Source organism: Panthera onca, chromosome A3 (genome assembly GCF_046562875.1).
Source record: "Panthera onca isolate mPanOnc1 chromosome A3, mPanOnc1 haplotype 2, whole genome shotgun sequence".
In the NCBI taxonomy this organism is placed as follows: domain Eukaryota; kingdom Metazoa; phylum Chordata; class Mammalia; order Carnivora; family Felidae; genus Panthera; species Panthera onca.
The window spans coordinates 74,149,675-74,172,497 of NC_138341.1; the positions used below are offsets into that span (position 1 = coordinate 74,149,675).

At 38.0% G+C, this 22,823-nt stretch overlaps 2 protein-coding genes across 5 annotated transcripts in view; one reads left to right on the top strand and one right to left on the bottom strand.

Moving 5' to 3' along the window:
• PIGF (phosphatidylinositol glycan anchor biosynthesis class F) overlaps positions 1 to 22,823 on the top strand; it is a 106,073-nt gene that overhangs the window by 61,823 nt on the left and 21,427 nt on the right. The window contains exons 1-4 of one of the 4 annotated variants that reach the window (XM_060606752.3): positions 10,919 to 11,025; positions 12,752 to 13,000; positions 14,186 to 14,277; positions 15,737 to 15,853. In XM_060606752.3, coding sequence (XP_060462735.1) covers positions 12,773 to 13,000; positions 14,186 to 14,277; positions 15,737 to 15,853 — 437 coding nt within the window. In that variant the 5' untranslated portion in view covers positions 10,919 to 11,025; positions 12,752 to 12,772. Of the gene's footprint in view, positions 1 to 10,918; positions 11,026 to 11,049; positions 11,197 to 11,433; positions 11,574 to 12,751; positions 13,001 to 14,185; positions 14,278 to 15,736; positions 15,854 to 22,823 lie in introns of those variants that run through there. The other 3 variants (XM_060606758.3, XM_081795287.1, XM_060606767.3) reach the window with 3 other exon arrangements.
• On the bottom strand, positions 628 to 10,798 carry CRIPT (CXXC repeat containing interactor of PDZ3 domain). Its single transcript, XM_060606808.3, has 5 exons — positions 10,672 to 10,798; positions 5,695 to 5,760; positions 4,897 to 4,951; positions 1,155 to 1,258; positions 628 to 823 (listed from the first exon to the last, which is right to left on the bottom strand). The coding sequence occupies exons 1-5, from the start codon at positions 10,685 to 10,687 to the stop codon at positions 759 to 761; spliced, it is 306 nt and encodes a 101-aa protein (XP_060462791.1). The 5' UTR covers positions 10,688 to 10,798; the 3' UTR covers positions 628 to 758.

The following is a 22,823-nucleotide window of genomic DNA, read 5'->3' on the forward strand; positions in this document are numbered from 1 at the left end:
TTCCTAAAGAGTAGTAACTCATTTGTTACACACTACCATGGACAAACACTATTGTTTTGGCTTTTGTGACTGTTCCAATTCAAGGTAATGTGCATAACCCGTATTTTTCTGAAATCCAGTGTGTTCATTTGGACATACATGGGCTGACCCTTGTATTCTCATAGGAAAGGGACTGGCACTTTGGCATCAAGAACAAATAAAAAGTATCATAACTACAACTTACGACTGGGGTCTGGGCTAATTACTAAGGAACGATTCGGTAATAATGGTCTCAGATGTTTCAATGCCCTGTGAACTTACAATTAATAAAGAGACTGCTCATTCTAAGAACCATGCAACCAAGAAGGGAGTGAGGGAAGAGTTACAAGTCTGATGAAAAATTCAGAGCAAAATATCAATCAGTAATCTCCTTCTCACTTCTGTAATATCTATAAATAAAGTAGAGGGTGAAGAACAGAATTATATGAATAATGATAAATAAAAAGCATATAGAGAACTGGGAAAATATTTTTCATTAAATTTGCCACTTACGCTAATTCAACAAGACGCTTGTGAGAAAAAGAACTAAGGCAGAAAACTAGTTACACTGTTGTTTAGAAATTCTTGAAAGCAAAATAAAAATACTGATCAGGTAATCAACGGTTTAATATTAACTGTCTTAAAATGTGTTATTTTCAACTTGAACATCTATGTTATGCCTTGGAAATTCAAAGCAAAAAGTAAAATCACATAGAAAGCCAGAAAAGTCATTGACACATCTACACAGACGTTTGCTTGTAGTTTTTGGTATCCAAAACCTTTTTTCCACACATTGCACAGATGCCTAAAACAAACAAACAAACAAAACATGTAAGCAATCAAATCATAATACCAACTCATAATACCAATCAAATACCTACTATTAACACTTTGGTTTATTTAAGTCACTCCTGAGGCTTAAAACATAATTTAACAGCATCAGAGAAGAGAAAAAAGCAAGCACGGACTTGACTATGAACCAGGTTCTAAGTGTCATCTTGCCTTAGAAAAAAGAGCACTTGATTAACAGGATCGATCCCTGAAACTATGAAAGGGTACTCCTTTTCTATGCTATCTAAGTCAGTGCCAAAAGTAGGCTGGATATGAACAGAAAAACGGTATTGAAAGAAACTTACCCTTTTTGTAGGCACAGCCCTGGCAGTAATGGGAACCCGGCTGATGTACAGAACTTTTACAAATTCTGCAAGTAGAGAACTTATTCTTTCCATATGGATCGAATCTAGAGTTGTTTTTTTTTTTAAAGAAAGAAAAATGTAAAATAGAAAAGAAACAGTTAAATGACTTCCTTTAGGCAACAAATGGGATTAATCCATGCTTTGTTCCCTCTGTCAAACTTTACAGTTGATAGGCACAGCACGCTTGCAACCAGCTACCCTCTCTCACTGCTCCTGCACAACCCTACCCCTTCCATGTGAGTTGCATGCTTCTAAACCACTTATCAGTTGTACTTAATCCCAAGCCTGTTTCTACGAGTTGTATTTGCCAATCTATTTGTATGATATAGTTAAATATTATGGAAACTGATGAAATGTGGGTGCAAAAAGTGACCAATTCTATGAAAGACTATGAGAATGCTTTAGGATGGCTAGATAAATGTGAATCACTGAACTGCCATTGAATTAGGTGAGACAACTTCCAAATACAGGCAAAATCATAAGTGGAAGGACTTGGCACTTTACAAGTTGTCAGTTCTTGCTCTACTTTAAGATACCGGAAATGCGCGTTCTGGTTATGATTTATGTGAGGAAAATGATGAAGAACTCTTATCAGTTGACTCATACTCAAAAGGCCTGTCTCAGTGCCAGATGACTGATGAATGCATGTACACGTCATGTGCCATGACTTACAGTAAAGTATGTGTATCTTTTAATGATTGCCTATTTTAGCTGACATTTTCAAGTAATTGATCCAATCCCTTTGCATAGAAGAGTTTCCGCTATATAAAAATGCCATTTTACAGCAGCTGGAGTAGAAAATAATTCCCCCTAAACTGGCTGTAACTTTTGTAACAATACTCATGTACTGAATACCAACACTGTCCTAGACCTGGTTTCTTCTCTTGGGGCACAACAGCTTATTTTCAAAGGTTAATTTTTCCAAACCAAAAAAAGAAAAGAATGTCACCTTACTCTGCACAAAGGAAGATAGCATAGACACTATTCCTCTTTTTAATAAGGCTCGATTTGTTTGCATCCGTATGTCTAGAGATTACTTTTGTTTAAAACCGTATTTAATCCTAAAATGCACATTTTAATATGTCTGACATCTTACAATTCATGGCAGAGCTTTTTCTTTATTAAAGTAATGATACATCTTCTAAATTTTGGTATCTTAGATTCAATGCAATATAATGGTACACTTTCCAAAGCGAGATATTTAGAGTATCCAAAAATAATAGCTATTTATTAATGATATTGGAGTAAGGCTGGGAGCAAAAAGTAACTGGAGGTATCTGAAACTGTATAGTCTGTAAAAATTACAACTTAGTTAATAATAACTGAACTGTCTTAGAAGACATCAATAAGTCAGAGCAATACTTAGTGAGATGCTCTACTGAAGATTAAATCTATTATGCTGTTTTATATCCATTATTTAATAAGCACCATTATGTGCCAGGCACTGCAGGTAGTAAAAGCTTCATTATTATTATTATCATTATCGTTATTATTATTTCTAATCCTTGGGACAATGTCATGAAATAGTATTAATTCTTTCAGCAAATATACATGAGTGCCTACTATGTGCCTGTTACTGTTTTACATACCAAAAATGAGCTTGACTTTGTCTAAAGCCTCTACCCTCTCAAGCTGACATTGTAGTGAGGAGACAGACAATAACTAAAGGAACAAACATGGTTTTCAGATAGTGATACACACTGTAGAGAAAATTCAAACAGGACACTGTGGCAGACATGAGGAGAAGGAGGGGAAGACATTAATTCAGATGCTGGTTAGGGACCCACCCTTAGGAGGTGACATTTCAGCTAGATCCTGGCAACAACAAGGTGCCAGCTATGTGAACTCTGCAGGATGAGCTCTAGGAGGAGGGAGCAACAAACATAAACCTCTGCCAATGGGAGTGGGCTTGGCCTGTCTGATGCAGGAGTAGTCCAACTGGAAGTCAGAGAGGTGGGAGGGGCCAGATCATGGAGAACCTTGTTAGAAGGTGGAAGGGGGCCTAGATTATATTCTACGTGAAAAGAAAAGCAATGCACGGTTCTGAGAAAAGCACTTATGTGCCTTTTAAAGGACTGCTCTGGTTACTATGAGACTGAATTATAGGGAACTAGAGTGGAAGCAGAAAGATACAAAGTTACTACAGCATCTACCAAATAACAGTGGTTTGGAACAGGGTAACAGCAGTGAAGCAAGCCTTTTCAGGTTATATTTTGCTGGTAGAACTAAAGAATTTACTGATGAAAGGGAAGTGAGGAAAATGTGCAGAATTCTCGCTTTTTGGTTTGCACAACTGGACGGGACAGTGGTGCAATAAGACTCTGATTAGAAGACAAGGACCAAGAGGTTGCCTATTAGACATCAAATTGGTAAGACAAGTAGGCAGTTGGATATATGTTTGGAGCTCAAAGGAGAAGTCAGGACAGGAGATATAAATCTGAGTTATTAACATACAGTTTGAATTTCAAGTCATTGGACTAAAGTCACTTGAGGAAAGATTATATATTTGTAAATAGAAAAAAAAAGAGAAAGGTCTAGGATTGAGTCCAGAGGCACTTGACTGAGAAGGAACGGGTGAGTTGGGAGGAGAAAAGAGGGTGGTACCCCAGAGCCAAGAGAATACAAGGTTGCAGGGGTGCCTGGCTGGCTCAGTCAGTGGAGCATGCGAGTCCTGATCCTGGGGCTGTGAGTTCAGACCCACACTGGAGGTAGAGCTTACGAAAAGAAAAGAAGAGAAAAGAGAAGAAAAGAGAAGAGAAGAGAAGAGAAGAGAAGAGAAGAGAAGAAAAAAAGAGAGAGAATAGCAGGTTGCAAAAATGAGAGTTGTTGAAAGGTTAATCGAGATAAGAATAGAGAAGTGGTCATTAGGTGTGATCCTGCTGCCATTAGGTGAGAGCAGCTGTAGGGATTGATGGGGCTGAAGACCTGACCGGAGTGGCAGAAGTTGAGAATGGAACTTATAGACATTGAGAAAGCCTAAGGCTTTTGAAAACTTTTGCTGTGAAGGGAAGCAAGGAAATGGGATGGCAGCTGGAAGAGTTCATGGAATTTTTAAGACTGGGAATAATAAAGCATGGTGTCAAAAAGTGGTTTTTAGGGTAGGAGATATTTTTATCTCCACTCTTAGATGAAAAAATAAAGTTCAGAGAAGTCGAGAAACTGGCTTAACTTCCTTAAGGTCTCAGAGCAAGAGAGTGACAGAGTCTAAATACAAATTTAGGTCTGACTCCAGAGCTTCTGATCTGTCCACATCTCTCTATTGCCTCCAATTTGTACAATAATGAAGATCTAGATGAAATAACGTACAGTAAACACAAACCAGGCAGTATTATTGCATACCACACTGAAGCACTTGAATGAAACTGCAAAGTAGTTTTAGGGGGGGTAAGGCCACAAACCATTGTTTTGAAAAGAAAAGAAAAGAAAAGAGCAGAAAAGAAAAAGAATGAGATGAAATAAAAGTCATGTTTTCTGGTAAAAAAGAGCAGTAACATCTTCACAAATTGATAGAGTGGGGAGGATCAGGGTGAAACTGGCAGGTTATAACAAATAGCTTGGCTTTGCATGCTGGTACCTGACTCTGTTTAAATCACGACAGAATGATACACACCAAGTTCAGTATGCTTAAGACTAAAAAGAATGGAAAGTTATGTCTCCACGATGTAGCTGCTCCTTTACCTACCTTGCTTTTTTTGAAGTTAAAGCTTTATTTTCATTCAGCTTTCTTCCACCACTTTCTATATCAAAATATACACATATTTTAGTGGGTTATTTCTGCACATTTCACTGTAACATGTACATTTACCACTTAACAATTTGTTAAAGAGTTCATTCTTAGACCTCCTACCAATAGACTAGCCAATATCAACATTTTCAAAATCTTCATTTAATAGCCATGTTTTTAAGACACCACTTAAAAAGGAAACATTTATGATGAAACAATAAAATTCTGGATCATCATTTTATTTCTCAGACTCAAAACAGGACTTTAGGAATGGGTCTGCATTTAATTTATCTATTGTAAAATCTAGAAGCCATTACTTTGGTGCCACTGACCCTGAATAGAGTATAAGTGTTTCTTTTCTTTCCCTTTGAAAACATCTTAACTGTATATAATGATATGAAAGTGAAAACAGTGTAAATGATTTAAGAATATAAAAGTCAGGTGAAGAAAGGGGGAATTAAATATATACTCTAATAAAGCTGAATCAAATCAATTACTATGATATACTCATTGGTTGAAAATCATTTAATGATTTTGCTATCTCTTACCTCATAGATTAGGAACCTCTAACATGTAACCAAGAAAACTAAATAGAAGAAGATATTAAATTGTTGGGGGGGATCTAGAGTTTTTTAATATTTAACAGATGAAATACTTTGTGCACAAAACATTTCCTTTTACAAATAGTGTAAAGGCTAAAACATCAGTCACGGGAAATATTTGATTCAACTTCTATTTTCTAAAAAGGAAAAATACCTGTGGTATTCCTTGCACCGTCTTTCCATGTGTCTGGAGTGATAACAGTACCAAGTTTCTTTTCACCTGTTATAACAAGATAGTACAGTAAGGGGAATTAGGATTTACTGTCTAATAAATACACTACTTTGTGCCTAAAGTTCACAATGGTATCAACTATCTTATTACAGTCGGAGACTTTTCATGCTGGGGTAGGGGCTATGAACTGAGACTGAAGTTACTAGCTGTGGATAATGGATAACTGACTCTCAGTAAAATCTGTACAGCACAATGGCTTATGATAGGCTTTCCCTGTACCTGTATACTTTAAACAAATCTGATAGATCTATTTATTCCATAAACATACTAAGCACTTAAGATACATAAACCACTATGCAAAGTTTAGAGAAAAATAAAATGGTAATTTAGATAAAGCTCTACTTTCAAGGAACCTACAACATGCTATTTTCTTCAATAGTAATCCTTAACCTGGGCTCCAGGGGTAGACCTCAGAAGACAAATGAACAAGGTGAAGTTGTATACCAAACTACTGTATATCCATTTTTCTTCTTGTAAGAGTCCATAGCTTTTCCAGGTTCTTAAAGGGGGTAGATACCCCTGAAAAAGAACCATTCAAACCAAAATGTAAGCTAGAAAACAAAAAGCATAGTAATTGACAACTTAAGCACCAGAAGAAATACCATGAAGGAAGAAATAACCTTGGCTAGGGAAGTCCAGGGGTTTCTGGAGAAGGCAGTAGAGAGAGTGTCTGCATGTTACAATGGGCTTGGGAAGAAAAAGAAGAGAGGATGAAGGCAAACTAGAAAAAGGACGTATCCCGAGGAAAGGCATGGGAAGCTCATGGGCATGCAAAGTATTTTGGTTTGGATAAAGAGTAATGAAGGTAAGTGAAAATGTAATTGGAAAGATAAGCTGGGACCTCATTGTAGAGCGTCATCCTGAATGCCAGGCTCCAAACACAGAAAGCCAGAATTATTCTCTGCTCACTGAGAATGTATTAAAGGCTTTAAATTCGGGAAATGATACAGTACACTTATATTAGGTTCAATTCAAATATCTGTTGTGATTACTCTAAGCCATGTCCTGGCATACTGATGAAGGATAGTAAGACAAAATACTTACCCTTTGGTCCTACTATCTAGCATTTGGTAGGAATATAATACTTGTTGCATGAATGAAAAGAAAAGGTGACAAAATGCAAGAATGGAAGGTGGAGTTAGGATTTAATTGAGCATTTTTATATGGAAGGGGAGCTGATTAAAAGATTCCAAAAGATAGAGAGACAAATAAAGGACCTGAAAAAGGCAGGGAGGGATGGCAACAAGAACACAAATAGGATTTTCCTTGAAAAAATAAAGGGAAAGAAGTAAATGGGTATGGATGCAGAACTGATTATGGGCATAGTAAAAGTAAGATGAAATGTTGGGAATGTTCCCATTTAATTACCTCGCTTTTCTTATACCTGTAAGGAGCTATTTGTCAACAGAGGATGGGGTAGATGAAGGTGGGGGAAGTTTAAGGCACTGAAGAGTTTGGAATAGTCACTAGAGACAAAGGGTGAGGGGCTGACTAAAGAGAAGTAAAAAAAGATTGATGCATAGTATTAAAGATCTTGGAGATCAGGAAATATACTCTTTTAGTGGTACCAACTGGTTCATTTGTGCAGTTTTTCCTACTGGTCTTCACACGCATGCAGGACATTTTTGAGAAGAGCCAAAGGCTGGAAGAGCACGGTTTGAGGGGAAAGGGGCTGGTAGGGGATAATATTAGTCTAACTCAGAGTGATGGAGACCTCAGCTAAGGTATTTTGAAAGGCTAGGGAAAGTCGGAGCTGTTGAATGAGAGTAAAATAAGCAGGGCATACAAGTGTTTGGATGCAGGTTCACAAAGGGATAGGAGAATGAATGAGAGATGATCGAGGCTTTGTCAATAGGTGACTGGGAGGATTGTGATGCCATTAAATGATGGGAGAGAAGGTACCGGTTTGTGAAGCAGGACGACACATTCAGTCTTGGAAGTACTAAACCATTAGGTAACAACCAGATGGAGGGTCCCAGTATTGTTTAGAGAAAATTTTTCTATTGGTGCTTAGTTTAGAGAGAAGTCAGCTGGAGATGTGGATTAGAATTCATTGGCATGGATCTGCTACTTGAAGCCAGATATTTCTAAAACAAAGAGTCAACTGTTCTTTAAAACTCCAAAAAGAGTCAAAAGAAGGTCAGATATAGATCACTGGGAAACGTCTGCTTTAAGGGGATAAGGAAAATAAGGAAACTTGGAGATTATAACAGTAAAGAAGCACTGGGAGAAGTAAATTCAAAGAGAATCTACACCAAGTTTCCAAGTCAGAGGCATAGACAAGCACTGAGAGAAAGGTCTTTCAATTTGGTGTTTAGGAGACCTCCAGTGAACTTCTGAAAGTTCTTCCAGTAGTGGGGCATAGCGAAAGTTTGGAAAGCACTAAGAAGTAACAAAATATGAAGGCAACAAAAATAACCAAGCCTTTCAAAAAATTTACCGTGAAGGCAAAGAGAGAGCTAGGTAGTTGCTTGAGAGTCTACCTTTATGTATAGGAGAGATATGAGCTTACTTATAGGGTGAGTGGAATGAGTTGATAGATGGGGGATAAGAAATATGTAATAAAAAGAGTATACTTAAAATTTTTTTTAAATGTTTGTTTATTTTTGAGAGACAGAGAGAGACAGAGCATGAGCCAGGGAGGGGAAGGGAGAGAGGGAGACACAGAATCCGAAGCAGGCTCCAGGCTCTGAGCTGTCAGCACAGAGCCGGACGTGAGGCTCGACTCCATGAGCCGATGTTGGATGCTTAACCGACTGAGCTACCCAAGCGCCCCAAAAAGAGTATAATTTTATTTGAGGAGTAAGATGGTATAGAAGGTAGAAAGGCAGTAGAACAAAGAAATAATAGAGTTGGACTCTCAGACATGCAGGGAAGTAGAAAAGCAAACAGCCTTTTATAACACATAGCATGTCCCAGAACCAACTATGTGTATTTATTTTAATACCACATCAGGTCCTGGGTCCTCAAAATTTTTACGTACCTTAGGAAATTAACTCTCACAATTTGCTCAGTATCCTTAGTTTCCCTGGGAAAAAGCACTTATGGTGTAAAGCATATCACACAAATTAAACCAGGCAGCATACCCGTCCTCTAAAGCTAAAATGTACAGAATTAACACAAGTTACATAGAAAGACAAATTTATATGTTTAGAACTACACTACATGAGAGAAAAGGTATCACGGAAGGTGCATAATCTAAATGTGTAAGCCATATTTACTCAAACAAGCAAAACCAAAAAACTGCTTAAGTACAGGATAGAGTAGAATTAAAGGACATCAATGTCAAAAAGCTTAATGTACTTTTCAGAGTGATGAAAATATTCTAAAATCGATAGTGGTGATGGTTGCATAGCCCTCTGGACATACTAAAAATAACAAAATGATACATTTTAAATGGGTGAATTGTACCTATGTCAATTACATTGCAATAATTTTTTATTTTATTTTTTTAATTAAAAAAATTTTTTTAAGTTTATTTATTTTGAGAAAGAGAGAACAAGTAGGGTAGGGGCAGAGAGAGAGGGGAGAGAGAGAATCCCAAGCAGGCTCTGCACTGTTAGCGCAGAGCCCAATGTGGGGCTCAAACTCACAAACAGTGAGATCATGACCCAAGCTGAAATCAAGAGCCAGACACTTAACTGACTGAGCCACCCAGGCACCCGTCAACAATTTTTTTAAAGCTTAATGTGAGATGATGATATAAAGCATAGAAAAATGGATACATTATTTCCACTTTACCCCTCATAAAATGAAGGAGAGTTTAATTCTCAGTGCCACATACTGGGGCTTATCATAGAAATAACCAGTTTTTTAGTATACGCGAAGGCACTTTTATATCAGGCTTTACCTACATTATCTGAACCCCATAAATTATGTATTATTCTCATTTTTCAGATGAGGAAACTGGGGCCAAGATATATTAGGTAACTTGCCCATGGTTATTCTTTTACCTAATATAAGAACTGTGATTCAAAATTATGGGTGCCTGTGTTCAAAGTTTTATCTACTGGGGGGGGGATATAAACAAAATTGATCATGTTAATGTTAACACAGATAAGAGGACTTGAAACCTTGCCTAGAGGAGCCAGAGAGGCTGAGGAATAAAAAGACTTAGGGATATGACAGCCGTTTTAAAACGTATAGACAGTCTAGGATATCAAAAAATCGTAAGAAACTTTCTAGAAACCTTAAGGGTTTGCATTAGAATCACCAGATGGCGACTACAGGGTGGAAAGCCCTTTCTAAAAGTTAGTGACATTTACACAGACTGCTTTGAAGGTGGTGAGACTTTCTGAACCCTGCCTCAATACCACAGGTATGCATGCAAAGAGTATCTAAGCCATTGGACAGGATGCTAACATAGGGTAGCTAGTTAAAATATAGGATGCCCTGTGAATTTTTAATTTCAAAACAACAAATGTTTTAATTTCAAAACAACAGTACTGTCATGTCCTAAAAGTCAGTCAAAAGTACTTTCAGTAGTGAGGAAGAGCACGCAAAGACATGTCTCAAATATTGCATGGGACATACTTCTAGAAAAAAGGTATTCCTCTTTTTAAATGTCTGCTAAATCTGGCAACTCTAGGACTTTTAAGATCCAGTCCAACCCTGAGGGTCTGTAAGGCGAAGGAGCCAGTCAAGAACTGTATGGGATAAGATCCCGGGTTGGAGGGGAAGGCAAAGAAAATACGCAAATGTCTACAAAACTGAGACCACTCTGAACGCAAAACGACTATATGATCGTTGGGGAGGGACACGAATGGTCAAAAAGGGTAAGAGGACAGAGGCTGGAACACGAGAACTGAGGCTGAAAGAAAAATAAAAGACAAGGACCCGAGGAAGTCCAGTTAGCTCCTCCTAGCCTCCTTCTCCCAAAGATGCGGCCTCTTAACTCACATTTTTCGCACACCATCCTTCCCCGACGGTTCCCTTGGCGACAGAAACTGCAGCAGCTTGAAAATATCAACACAATAGCCAGAAAAATATTCCCCTTCCGGGTTACGAAAACCCATTTCCGGCCCCTCCGCCCCACGCCCCGCCTATCCCACACCTGAAAAGCCGCGGGAGGAATTAAACGCCAGCGGGAAGCGAGGCTGCTCCCATTGCCCGCCCCTCCACTTCTGCAATTGGCTGTGCAATCTTGGGTCTCCGCCCCCACAGGCCTGCGCATGCGCGAAGGTCAGGGCGGCGGGTCGTACCTGATGGTGGCAGGTAGTAACCCCCGCTTCTCTTCTGCGGGCGGGAGAGTAGGTAAGCCAAGCCGAACCCTCCCGGCACGCGAGCCTCCGGGGGGTGCAAGCAGCCCCCACCAACTGCCCATGTGGCCGTCAGCGTCTGTGCCCCATCCCTTCGGACGCCACCCTTCCGGAGTGACCCAGGGGCTGCCCTGATGGACCGGCCCTCTTTTGGAGTCGACTTTCTGTGTGTGACCCTCCATTTCTCCTTGGTCTCCCCGCCGGTGCTCTTTGATTATGCCTCTCAACTTGTTCCTCGTTCCTCACGCTCGCGCCGACTGAGGCTTGGGCAGAGTCCCCAGCGACCGAGTTTGGGGTGGGGCTGTAGAGACCAGTCCCGCGATTTCCGGGAAGGCTCCTATGCGAGCCGCCGAGAAAGGCCTTCTCTCCAGCCTCAATACTTGCGGACCCGGGCCAGGTCAGACGCCGGAGGCCAGGGCCGTGGCCTCCCGAGGGGCGCCCTATGGGCGTCCTCGCGTGCTCGCCAAGGTCCACCCCCCGGGCTTCTTTCTCAGGAGGGGCACTTAATCCATCCTCTTCCTTTTTTGTTCGTTCGTTGATTCAGTAAACATTTGAGTTTGGGTACTTGCTCACTGTATTAGATCCAAATCTGCTCATGTCATTTGGGATTCTGAGAGTGGCCCAGAAAAATGCCCGAGGAAGTGAGGTAGCTCTTAAGACCCTGTATTCCAGATCCTCTGCCCCGCCCCTCAGCCGGCAGAGGGTAGGAGCTATGCAAAACTTTCCCCTTTCACCTTCTTTGTATAGCTTTGTATTAAAGAGGTGAGACTGACATGGCTCTAGCGCTTGAGAGCTTGGGACCTTGGACGTACCTCCTAAAGTGTCCTAGCCTGTTTCCTTATCAGTAGACTATTTGCCTTTGAAAATTACAGTGCGAATTAGCTCAGAGCTGTTAGTATAAAGCCTGCACTTGCCCTTTTGTTTTTCTGGAATATTCACCACAATGTAACATGTGGACTATTACCTTTAATAAAGTCCTTGCTTAACATTTGCCAATGTTATGTATAATCTCTGTTATATATATATGACATATAATGTGTATTTTATAAAAAGAGAAAGTAGACTTTTTTTTCCTTCCATTTATGCTCTAGTTTTGATTGGAACCTAGCACCTGTAACAGACACTGTCATTTTGGTACTTCTGGAGCATTGGGCTGCCTTAGTTTAGCATAATGTTCTTTGAACTTTCTTGATTACACTGGCCACCATTTGAGTATTCAGGTGTGCACTTGGCGTCACTTGTCATTTGCCAGAAGGTGTGAACTACTGACAGGGGTTAGACAGGGGTCCACAATGGTTAAAAAAGGAATACCTACAGTTTAGCCAGAGTGTATTCGTGGGGTTTTTAGAACGCATAGGTTATATTTCCAATAAGAGCAAATCATTAATCCATGCATGTTGTTTTCACCTCTGTGATTTTGGGGAAAAAACAAAACAACAACCAAACAACCAGACCCCTTAATTGGGCCTAGGACATGACCCTTTGACAGAAACCAGTTACAAATGTTTAAGATATTCGTAAATTTGTCCTTTTTAGCCTCTGAGAGCTTTTTGAACCATATTACTCTACATGTGAATTTATACATATGCATCTTCTCATACTCTGAAACTAATACATTATTGCACATAGAAAATTGGTACATACTTTTAGGCATTGGAGCATTTAAACAATGGAAAAGGTCATTATTGCATATGCTCTTTTCTTAATTTGTTTTTCATTAGATAGCCACTCAAGAAAACACCATGAAAGATACTGATATCAAGAGACTACTGTATACTCATCTTTTATGCATATTTTCAATTATCCTAAGCATCTTCATTCCATCATTCTTCTTGGAGAACTTCTCAATATTGGAAACACACTTGACATGGTTGTGCATCTGTTCTGTTTTTGTAACTGCCGTCAATCTAGTATTATATTTAGTAGTGAAACCAAATGCATCCTCTAAAAGAAGTTCATTATCATATAAGGTAAGGCTTATTTCTTGGTAACTGATTTTTAGATAGAGATGGTGTTTCTTTTAATGAAAGAATGAAGTATTAGTCATGTCATTATGGGGTTATTTACAGTGAGTAGAGGACATGCTCCCCCCCCCCCCCCCCCCCCGCCAAAGTCAGTGGCCTATTATTGCTGGAAGGCTGCCTACAATGTTTGATAGATCCTAGCCATGCATCAGCTGTGGAATTAGGGTGTCTTCAGTGGATACTATAGCATTGTGAACCTATATAGTCATGTTTTAAGTCACCATTGAAGATAAATACATGATGCAGTAGTCCTATCTTTAAACTTTAGAAGACATTTTAGTGTATTTTCATTTATTTTTTTGCATTTCAGAAAGAAACTTAATGGGTTTCTCAGAAATTACAAAAAAAGCCTCTGTGGTAGCTTTGTTTTAAACATGGCCTTCCTTGACTGAACAGTGTTAGAATTTTCAGATGTTAGAATCTACTTTCTGAAATGTTTACTAGTGTATAACACTTAACTATTACTTTAATAAAGTCCTCACTTAACGTTATCCAATACTATATGTAAGCTGTCCTAGGTAATTTAAAACACATTTACTGCTCTGTGATTAAAAAACTCAACATGTGTTTTATAATTAGATCTTTTTAAGCTTCAAATCAAGTAGGTCCCACTCTGATTTGCGGACACACAGGTCTTTTTTCAAATGGATCATATAATAACATGAATATGATTTAGGGATTAATTTAGTATTGGTACAGTTTTCTTAGGAATTTTGTTTTTAAATGAAAAGAATTATTATTATTTTCTGCAAATATTTATGTATCACATAATTAGGACTGTGTGGGTTTTTTTGTATTCCAGCATCCTGTTGTCAGTAAATATTTTATAAATACTGATTAATAACATAGCTTGATACCCTAGGAACAGAAATGCTTTTTGATTTTAGTGCTGATTGGGTGGGTGGAATATGAGGGTTGGTTTGTAACTTGTAGGCTGTTGTGTGGAGCTATATAGAGGGCCATGCACCTGAATGTGTGCCAGACATGGGATCTGACTTCAGGCTACTCAAAGGAAAGAATATTCAGCTGTTTCACCCATGGGAAGAAGTTGTGTTTGTAGATAAATTGGAAGCATTTGCTGTCCTCTAGGCATTGTCTTGAGTCTTTAAATCATTCTTATTTCTTTTTTAGGTAACCAGGTTTTTGAAATGCTGTATCTACTTTCTTATGTCATGTTTCTTCTTTCATGTAATTTTTGTTCTGTATGGAGCACCACTCATAGAGTAAGTGTGAAATTTTTACCTTCAGGCAATTATGTTTTGTTTTTAATTTTTTGTAATGTTTATTTTTGAGAGAGAGAGAGAGAGAGAGACAGAGCGTGAGTGGGGGAGGGGCAGAGAGAGAGGGAGACACAGAATCCGAAGCAGGCTCCAGGCTCTGAGCTGTCAGCACAGAGCCCGAAATGAGGCTCGAACTCATGAACCATAAGATCATGACCTGAGCCAAAGTCGGACGCTCAACCGAATGAGCCACCCAGACGCCCCAAGGCAATTATGTTTTAAAATGCTCGCTTACTAATATTAAACAAAGACTAAATCTGTTGGTGATTAGAGAAGAACTGTCGTGTGTTTAATTACTGGATCACAGAAGGATACTGACATCATTGCCTTTCCTTAGTAGTGTTATTCTTTTAAAAAATGGTAGAATGACATAATTCATTAAATGCTCCTATCAACTAGCCTTCTATTACTGCATTGCATGTGGGGGGTGGGGAGGTAGATGAGAAACTATACTATACCAATAAATGTGTGGCCCTTAGGACTTGTGAGTGAATTTACTATAATGACATGTCTAAATTAGTTACAGTTAGCATATCAATTCTTAGTAAATGTGATTCTGAAGTGCTTGAAAAGAGTTTGTTTTCTCAAGAAAAGTCAATAAATCCCTGCATTTAATTATTTAATAAGCTAATGTTTATAGTTTAAAGGCAAAATTTAACTCAAAACTTTTTCAGAGCTGACCAGTTTTTTTAAAAAAACTCAATTCATGAATATTTCCTATATATGTTCATCATGGATTGGGAAACTTCATTTAGCAGTGATTAATGATTACGGTGAAACCAGTCATGGGATACACACACACGCACACATAGTTATGTGTATAGTTTTATATACACACTAAATTCACAGGTAATTCCTAGAGAGGGGAGGATAAGACCTTTGTAATGAGAAATGGTAGTTTCTTTTTAATCCATTTTAGAGTAGGATGAATGTCTTGAGCAGTGGTGCTAAAACCAGCAGCATCTGCATTTTATCAAAGGCAAATTATCAGGTCTCAGAAACTCCAGGGGTGCAGCCCCCTAATTTTAGTTTATCTAGCTTTCCGTGTGGTTCCAATACAAGCTAGAGTTGAACCAGTGGTTGCAAAAGAAAGTTCCAGAACCTATTCAGGAAGAAAGTTAATTATCTAGAAAAGGGGTTTCTCGTAGTGGAGTGTCGTATGGATTACACGGCATTTAACACTTCTGAATTCTATCTTTAAAGCCAGATACTTGCTAGATTGTTTTTTAAGAGCTTGCATTTCAATACATTTTTTATAGTTATCATTTTGGTAGGACTTGTGTTATCTTTCAAAGTAAAGTGTAAGAAAATGTTTTTATATTAAATGTATTTAAGAAACAAAGATTATGTGTGTATAAATCTTTAATGCTTTTTAAAAAATTAATGATTTTTTTTTTCCTAGGCTGGTGTTGGAAACATTTTTATTTGCAGTTATTTTGTCTACTTTTACTACTGTACCTTGTTTGTGTTTGTTAGGACCAAACATCAAAGCATGGCTGAGAGTTTTCAGTAGAAATGGGTAAGTTTTAACTTTACATTTTAGTGATTAGTAAACTTTACATTTTAAAAATTAGTGTTTTTCTATTCATGGCAGCTTGCTGATTGTTTTATGAGTGTTTTTCAGCACTGTATGGTTCTCAAGGATGCCTTAAGGGCCCACTGCATTTGGGGACTGGGGACAGGCAAGAGGTGGTATGCATTTGAGGAGAACTACAGGTTCCTCCTTCCACTTTCGCAAGTTCAGCTCTCCTTTTCTTCTGTATGGTAGGATTCCACCTAGCCGTTTGTTTGAGAAAAAGGTTTCTGCTACCAAAAGAAGGCTTTGAAAATCACTCCTCAGGGATGATTTGTCACTGTGATAAAATTGCTACAGATAAAACTGCTTCCATACATCTTATAATGTAGAATTGGGGTCTACAGTCTAAAAACGCTTAGTGAAACAGCTATAATTTCTTGTTTAGCTTCTTTGTGGTAAGACACCTGAGGTTTTACAGGATTTTGTTTTCTTAGCAGCCATACACACACACACACACACACACACACACACACGTGTGTGTGTGTATATATGTATATATATTCAACACAGCTAAGTTAAAATTTTAGCTTCTTGAAACGCATTCAAATCATTCCTAACAAAAATGGTTACATTGTAACTAAAAAAAACTGTGAAGTTATTTGGTGCCCATTATTTTGTCCTGTTTATCACCCAGTAGCAAAAACTTCTTGAGCTCTTACTCTGTATTCTATGCTGTGCAAGCTTTGTGTGGATTCTGAAATATTAGCCATGATTCTCTCCCTGAGGAGCTGTACGTTCAAGGGACATGAATAAAATGAGCAAACGATATGAGATTAAAGTTGCGTAAATCATATAGTAAGTGCTGTTGGAACTCAGAGAGGTAGGAAACCAATGAAGAATGAGCTGGAAGGGGGGGAATGACCTATAAAGGATTTCGATCAGAAGTGTGAGATTTGGTGAGATGAAGGGAAAAGGGAATGACTCCCATGTTAGGGAAATGAATGAAGCCATAGAAACTGAAATAAAAGTGGTATTTTTTATGATTTGGAAAGGAACAGCCCAAGTAGTGCAGAGGAAGCATCTTGGGTCGCTAGGCTCCATAAATTACTGACTTTTTCCTTTTGCAATGAATATTGTTTGTTCCCCTTCAGAACCATCTTCTGGTGTTGATAAGGTCTCTAGAAAATAGGAATGTAAACATTGAAAACTTTTTCCCAGGGGAGCCTGGATGGCTCAGTCAGTCAAGCGCCCAACTCTGGATTTCAGCTCAGGTTATGGTCTCATGGTTTGTGGAATTGAGCCCGTGTTGGGCTCCACGCTGACAGCAAGGAGCCTACTTGAGATTCTCTGTCTCCCTCTCTCTCTGCCCCTCACCCTGCCCGTGCACGTGTGTGCATTTGCTCTTGCTCTCTCAAAATAAACTTTAAAAAAAAAAAAAAAAAAAAGAAAACTTCCCCACGTCATTACCATAGTATCCCTAATGGCATTTATTTCTTTCAGCATTTTAGTTTGAAATTTTTAAAAATTTTGTAACTTACTTTTTGAGAGAAAGAGAATGTGTGCATGCGAGTAGGGGAGGGGCAGAGAGAGAGAGGGAGGGAGAAATCTTAAGCAGGCTCCACGCTCAGCATGGAGCCCCTCTCAGGGCTGGATCTCAATAGTGTGAGATCATGACCTGAGCGGAGATCAAGAGTTGGGACACTTAACCAACTGAGCCACTGAGGTGCCCCTTAAGTTGAAATTTTTAAATAGTGAAGACCAGTTGAAACATTGTAAGTTTGGATTGGTGATTTATCCAGCTTTGAACTGTGTTTCTGGTAATGGTATATTTGGGGGAGATGTTGTCATCTCATTCCGCAGTAAGTTCTTCTATAATGTGGCGTATGTATTCCTTGAAATCCCCGCACTATGCAAAATTGGGCAATAAAAAACACAGAGCCTAGAGGAAAGACAGGCTTGAGGCATAACACTCAAAAACTTTGACAGTAACACATAAAAAAAGATAGGAACTTAATAAAAATGATAGTTCAGTTTTATATATGTTAAATAGTTAAGAAATTTATAAACATTATAATGAATATGGTACTTTTGCTTTGAAAAAACCCTGAAATTTGGTTTTGGAAGTAGGTGTGGGAAGAGTTGCCACTTGTAAATTATTATGAAGTGGTAAAGGAGGTTTGTTGGAAATCTGACAGGAAGTTAAAGACCAGATATGGAAGATGTGACTCATACACATGAGGGAAACTAAGAGAGCTGAGAGATGGGATTTTGTTTTGTTTGTTTTTGTTTTTGCTTTTTTATGTTTCAAGTTTTTATATAAATTCTAGTTAGTTAACATGTGGTGTAATTTTAGTTTCAGGAGTGAATTTAGTGATTCATCGCTTATATGTAACACCCAGTGCTCATCTTAACAGTTGATACTTAATACACATCACCTATTTAGCCCATCCCCCATCCACCCCTCCTCCAGCAAGCCAGGGAGGGATTGGGATATAATTCAAATACCATACACTTTACCTATTTAAAGTGTGCAATTCAATAGTTTTTAATATACTCCCAGAATTGTGCAGCAATCACTGCAGTCAAATTTAGAACATTTTCATCACGTCAAAAAAGAAACTCCATACCCTTTAGCTATCAATTCCTTATCTCCCCTCCCCTAGCCCTAAGCAACTACTAATTCTCATTACTGGTTCTATAGATTTGCCTCTTCTGGACATTTCATAAGAGTGTAATCATATAATATGTGATCTTTTGTGATTGGCTTCTTTCACGTACCATAATATTTCCAAAGCTCATCTATGCAGTACTTCATTCCTTTTTATGGCTGAATAACATTCCATTGTGTGGCTGTAAACCACATGTTGTCTGTCCACTCATCAAGATGGACATCTGGTGGTTTCTACTTTTTGCTGTTATGGCTAAGCTCCTGCAAACATTTGTACACAGGTTTTTGTATGGACATAGGTTTTTATTTATTTAAATAAATAAATAGGTATTTATTTATTTTTTTTGAGTACATACCTAGCAGTGGAATTGCTGGGTTTTATGGTAACTCCCTATTTAATTGTTGAAGAAACTGCTAGACTGTTTTCCAGAGTGGCTACACCATTTTACATTCACACAGCAACGTATGAGGGCTCCAATTCCCCCACATCCTTGCCAACAGTTGTTATTATCTGGTCTTTTGATGATCACCATCTTAGTGGGTGTGAAGTGTTAACCTCCTTGTGTTTTTTATTTGCATTTCCTTACTGACCAGTGATGTCAAGCATCTTTTCTTTTTTTTTTTATAATTTTTTTTTTAATGTTTATTTATTTTTGAGAGAGACAGAGACAGAATGCGAGTGGGTTAGGGGCAGAGAGAGAGGGAGACACAGGATCCGAAGCGGGCTCTAGGCTCCAAGCTGTCAGCACAGAGCCCGACGCAGGGCTCGAACCTACGAGCTATGAGATCATGACCTGAGCCGAAGTCGGACACTCAACCGACTGAGCCACCCAGTCACCCCTCGAGCATCTTTTGATGTGCCTATTGGCAATTATATATTTTCCTTGGAAAAATATCTCTTCAGATCGTTTCCTCATTTTTTATTTGGATTATTTGCCGTGTTTATTATTATTAAGTTCTTTATATATTCTAAGTACAAGTCCTTTATCATATACATGATTTGCACATTCTTTCTTTTTGTGGGGTGTCTTTTCACTTTCTTCATTGTGTCCTTTGAAGCACAAAAGTTTTTAATCTTGATGAAATCTAATTCATCTGTTTTTTTTCTTTTGTTGTGCGTTTAGGGTCATTTCTAAGAATCCATGGCCAAATCCAAGGTCATAAAGATTAACTCCTCTGTCTTCTTCTAAGAGTTAAATAATTTTAGGTTTTACATTCGAGTCTTTGGTCCATTTTGTGTTAGTTTTTGTGTACCATGGGGGTAAGGGTCTAACTTGATTCTTCTGCACCTGGCTTGCCAGTTGTCCTAGAACCATTTGCTAAAAAGGCTATTTTCCCCCCTTTGAGTGATTTTGGCACTCTTGTCAAAAATCAGTTGATCGTAAATTCATGATCTTTAGTTTTTTTTCCATTGACCTGTATGTGTATCCTTATCTCAGTACCACACTACCTTGATTATCTGGTAGGTGTTTGAGGGATGTGCATGTTTTGTGTATTCACATACTGCTTAGTGCAATTGGGTGTAGTTCTTTTGTGTTCACTTCGTGTTTCTCACAGACTAAATTGCTCATATTGTTCCCTAATATATCAGTCAAATTGGAACAAATTTCAATGTTCAAAACAAGCATTTTAGCAGAACTTATTATATAGAAATTCCTAATATTTTTGAATTGAAAAAAAATCAAACTTTAAAACTCAAGGGAAACAGAGAAACTATCCTTAATTTCTCTTAGTAACTTACCATGAATTTAATATGCATATATTTTCTGATCCTGCTTTAACCTGTTTCTCTGTTTAGCCTGAACTATGTCTTAGAGCAATGCCTATTATGTTCTGCTGGGTTAAAAAGAGCTTTGTAAAAATTTATTATAAAATTTGCCTTTTGAATCTTTTGAGATTTGCAGAATAAATTTATTGTCACCTTGTTTTTGCACCTGTCAGCACTTTATCCCTTCTCAGAAGGATCTGTAACAAAGTAAAACTAAAAATTATAGGAAGGGAAATACCATTTTCCAGCTAGCAGACTGAAAAAAATATATAAGTTTCATAATACATAGTGATAAGGGTTTGGGGAAGTAAGCGCCAATGGGAATATAAATTGGTTCAAATTCTTGTTTAGTAATACCTATAAAGATTAAAAGTATCCATCTTTGGCCTAGCAGTTCCACTTCTGAGATTTTATGTACTAGATATATTTTCATACCTACAAAATATTAAATGTGTAAGATTACTCATTGTAGCTTTGAAAATAGCTTAAATGTCCTTTAATAAGGAGAGGATTAAATTAAATTTAATGCAGCTATAAAAAAAAAAAAACAACCAGCCATTTATTTACTGATATGCTGTTAGTGGAAAAAAGCAAGGTGAAGAAATGTGTGTAGGATACTACCATTTGTGTAAAAAGTGAGCAGGAGAGGATAGATATACCTGTATAACTTTGGAAGAATACATAAGAAACTGATAAAAACATTGGTTATCTCTGCGGGGGAGAATCTGAGAAGCTTGGAGCCCATCTCAGAAGACTTTCCACCAACTACCCTTTGGTGCCTTTTGAAATTTGAACCAAATTAATATACTACCTAGTCAAAATGAAAATTATAGGGGTTCAGGTTTTGCCCATACTTAGCTTATTTGGGGGGACATTGAAAGTTAGTCCTGTATCAAGAAGTTGTTAGATTTGGGAGCGCCTGGGTGGCTCAGTTGGTTGAGCATCCCAACTTCAGCTCAGGTCATGATCTCACAGTTCTTGGGTTCAAGCCCCGCCTCGGGCTATGTGCTGATTTAAAAAAAAAAAAAAGTTAGATTTCTCTGATGCCACTTAAACTTCACTAGGCTGCAAAAAAGGTGCTGAGGGACTATAGCTAAAAATAATCAACTTATAATACAAAACATTTTATTTAACATCACATAGGGGTATGAAATAGTAATATGCAAAAGTAATAACTTTTAAAGCATTTTCATGTGTCTTAAAGCATTTAATTCTCACAGCAGTCTGATGGCATACTCCTGTTTTCACCATCTTCTAGGTGAAGGTACTAGAAAGCTGACGGATTAAGTGATTTGCCTAAGCCCTCGAATAGCCAGTAAGAGGTAACTTGAATGCAGATCATCGGATGGTTTTAGAAGGCTACGCAAACTGAGGGTCAGAAAATGAGATCCTGCCCTCTCCTTACTGCTTAGTAGTCAAGTGATCTTAGATAAGCTGTTTAACTTCAGAGATCCTCATATGTGATATTGTTGGAACAATACTAATATGCACTTTGCAGGGTTATTGTCAGAACTGAGTGAGATGATGAATGAAATCAAATAGCAAATGCTTCAGAAATGTTTGTCAAATGGATTGACAAATGTCAGGGAGCATTTGTATATTTCACACTCCCAATGCTGACTGCTGTTTGCCTTAGTACCTCTTTCTGGTTTAGGTAGCAGACCCAGGAGTGCAGGGCATAGGCAGCTATGGAGAAGGGAATTCTTTCAGTCGATGTAGTATAAAACTAATTTGAACTTTGTCATGAGAGGGCAACTGCAACTTAAGTTTTCATTCCTCCACCATAACTTAGTGATAGTGGTTTCTTCCCTAGCACTTTTATCATACTTTAAGAATTTAGCATAAAAAGCATGTCAAATTTTAAATGAGTTAGGGAATAGTTAATTCGATAGATTAATTTGTTTGATGTTAGAGTTGGCCTTCTCAAACATTCACAGTTATGCAAAAATATTTATCGTGTTTATTACAAAAGAATATGTAAGAGTTTGAATAGTAGAAAAATATAGGAAGTTCAAGATCCTAGTAATTCTATCAAAGAAGCAGCCATTAGTGACAGATTTTAGTCTAATTTTGTCCATACATATCACTTATTTGCAATTTAAAAGCAAAAAATGGTTATACTATCACTGCTTTATAACTTACTTTTTTTTTTTTTTTTTTTTTTTTTTTACTTATTAGGAACATCTTTAACTGTTTGTATAATCTAATTTTTCTTGCATGATGTCTTTAGTATATCTTCATCCTTAATTAAGAATACTTCTGTTTATATTGGTTTGAACAATCAGGAAGCTGATTATCTCACATAGCAGAGATTGTATGGTTCTAGATACAGATAGATAGTCAAGGTGTAGCTGTGCTTCTCACTGATTTTCCTGGTTCTTATCCTCAGGCTGTTAGTGAGATGGCAGCAGTCCTTTCCCTTGAGTCTTCCTAAGCTAATCACTGGGAGAGAGAATGGGATCACCATGATTTAATTAGTCTGGTCATCAGGGATGGGATGAATGTTGGGCAAGCATTCCATGTACCATGGTTTATTT

What these genes read in the sequence shown, in the direction of transcription:
- CRIPT (XM_060606808.3), bottom strand. An exon ending in CGGTGCAAGGAATACCACAG is followed by an intron (nt 4,952 to 5,694) that starts GTATTTTTCCTT and finishes ATTTTGATATAG; the next exon opens with AAAGTGGTGGAAGAAAGCTG. An exon ending in GGGCTGTGCCTACAAAAAGG is followed by an intron (nt 824 to 1,154) that starts GTAAGTTTCTTT and finishes TGTTTGTTTTAG; the next exon opens with GCATCTGTGCAATGTGTGGA.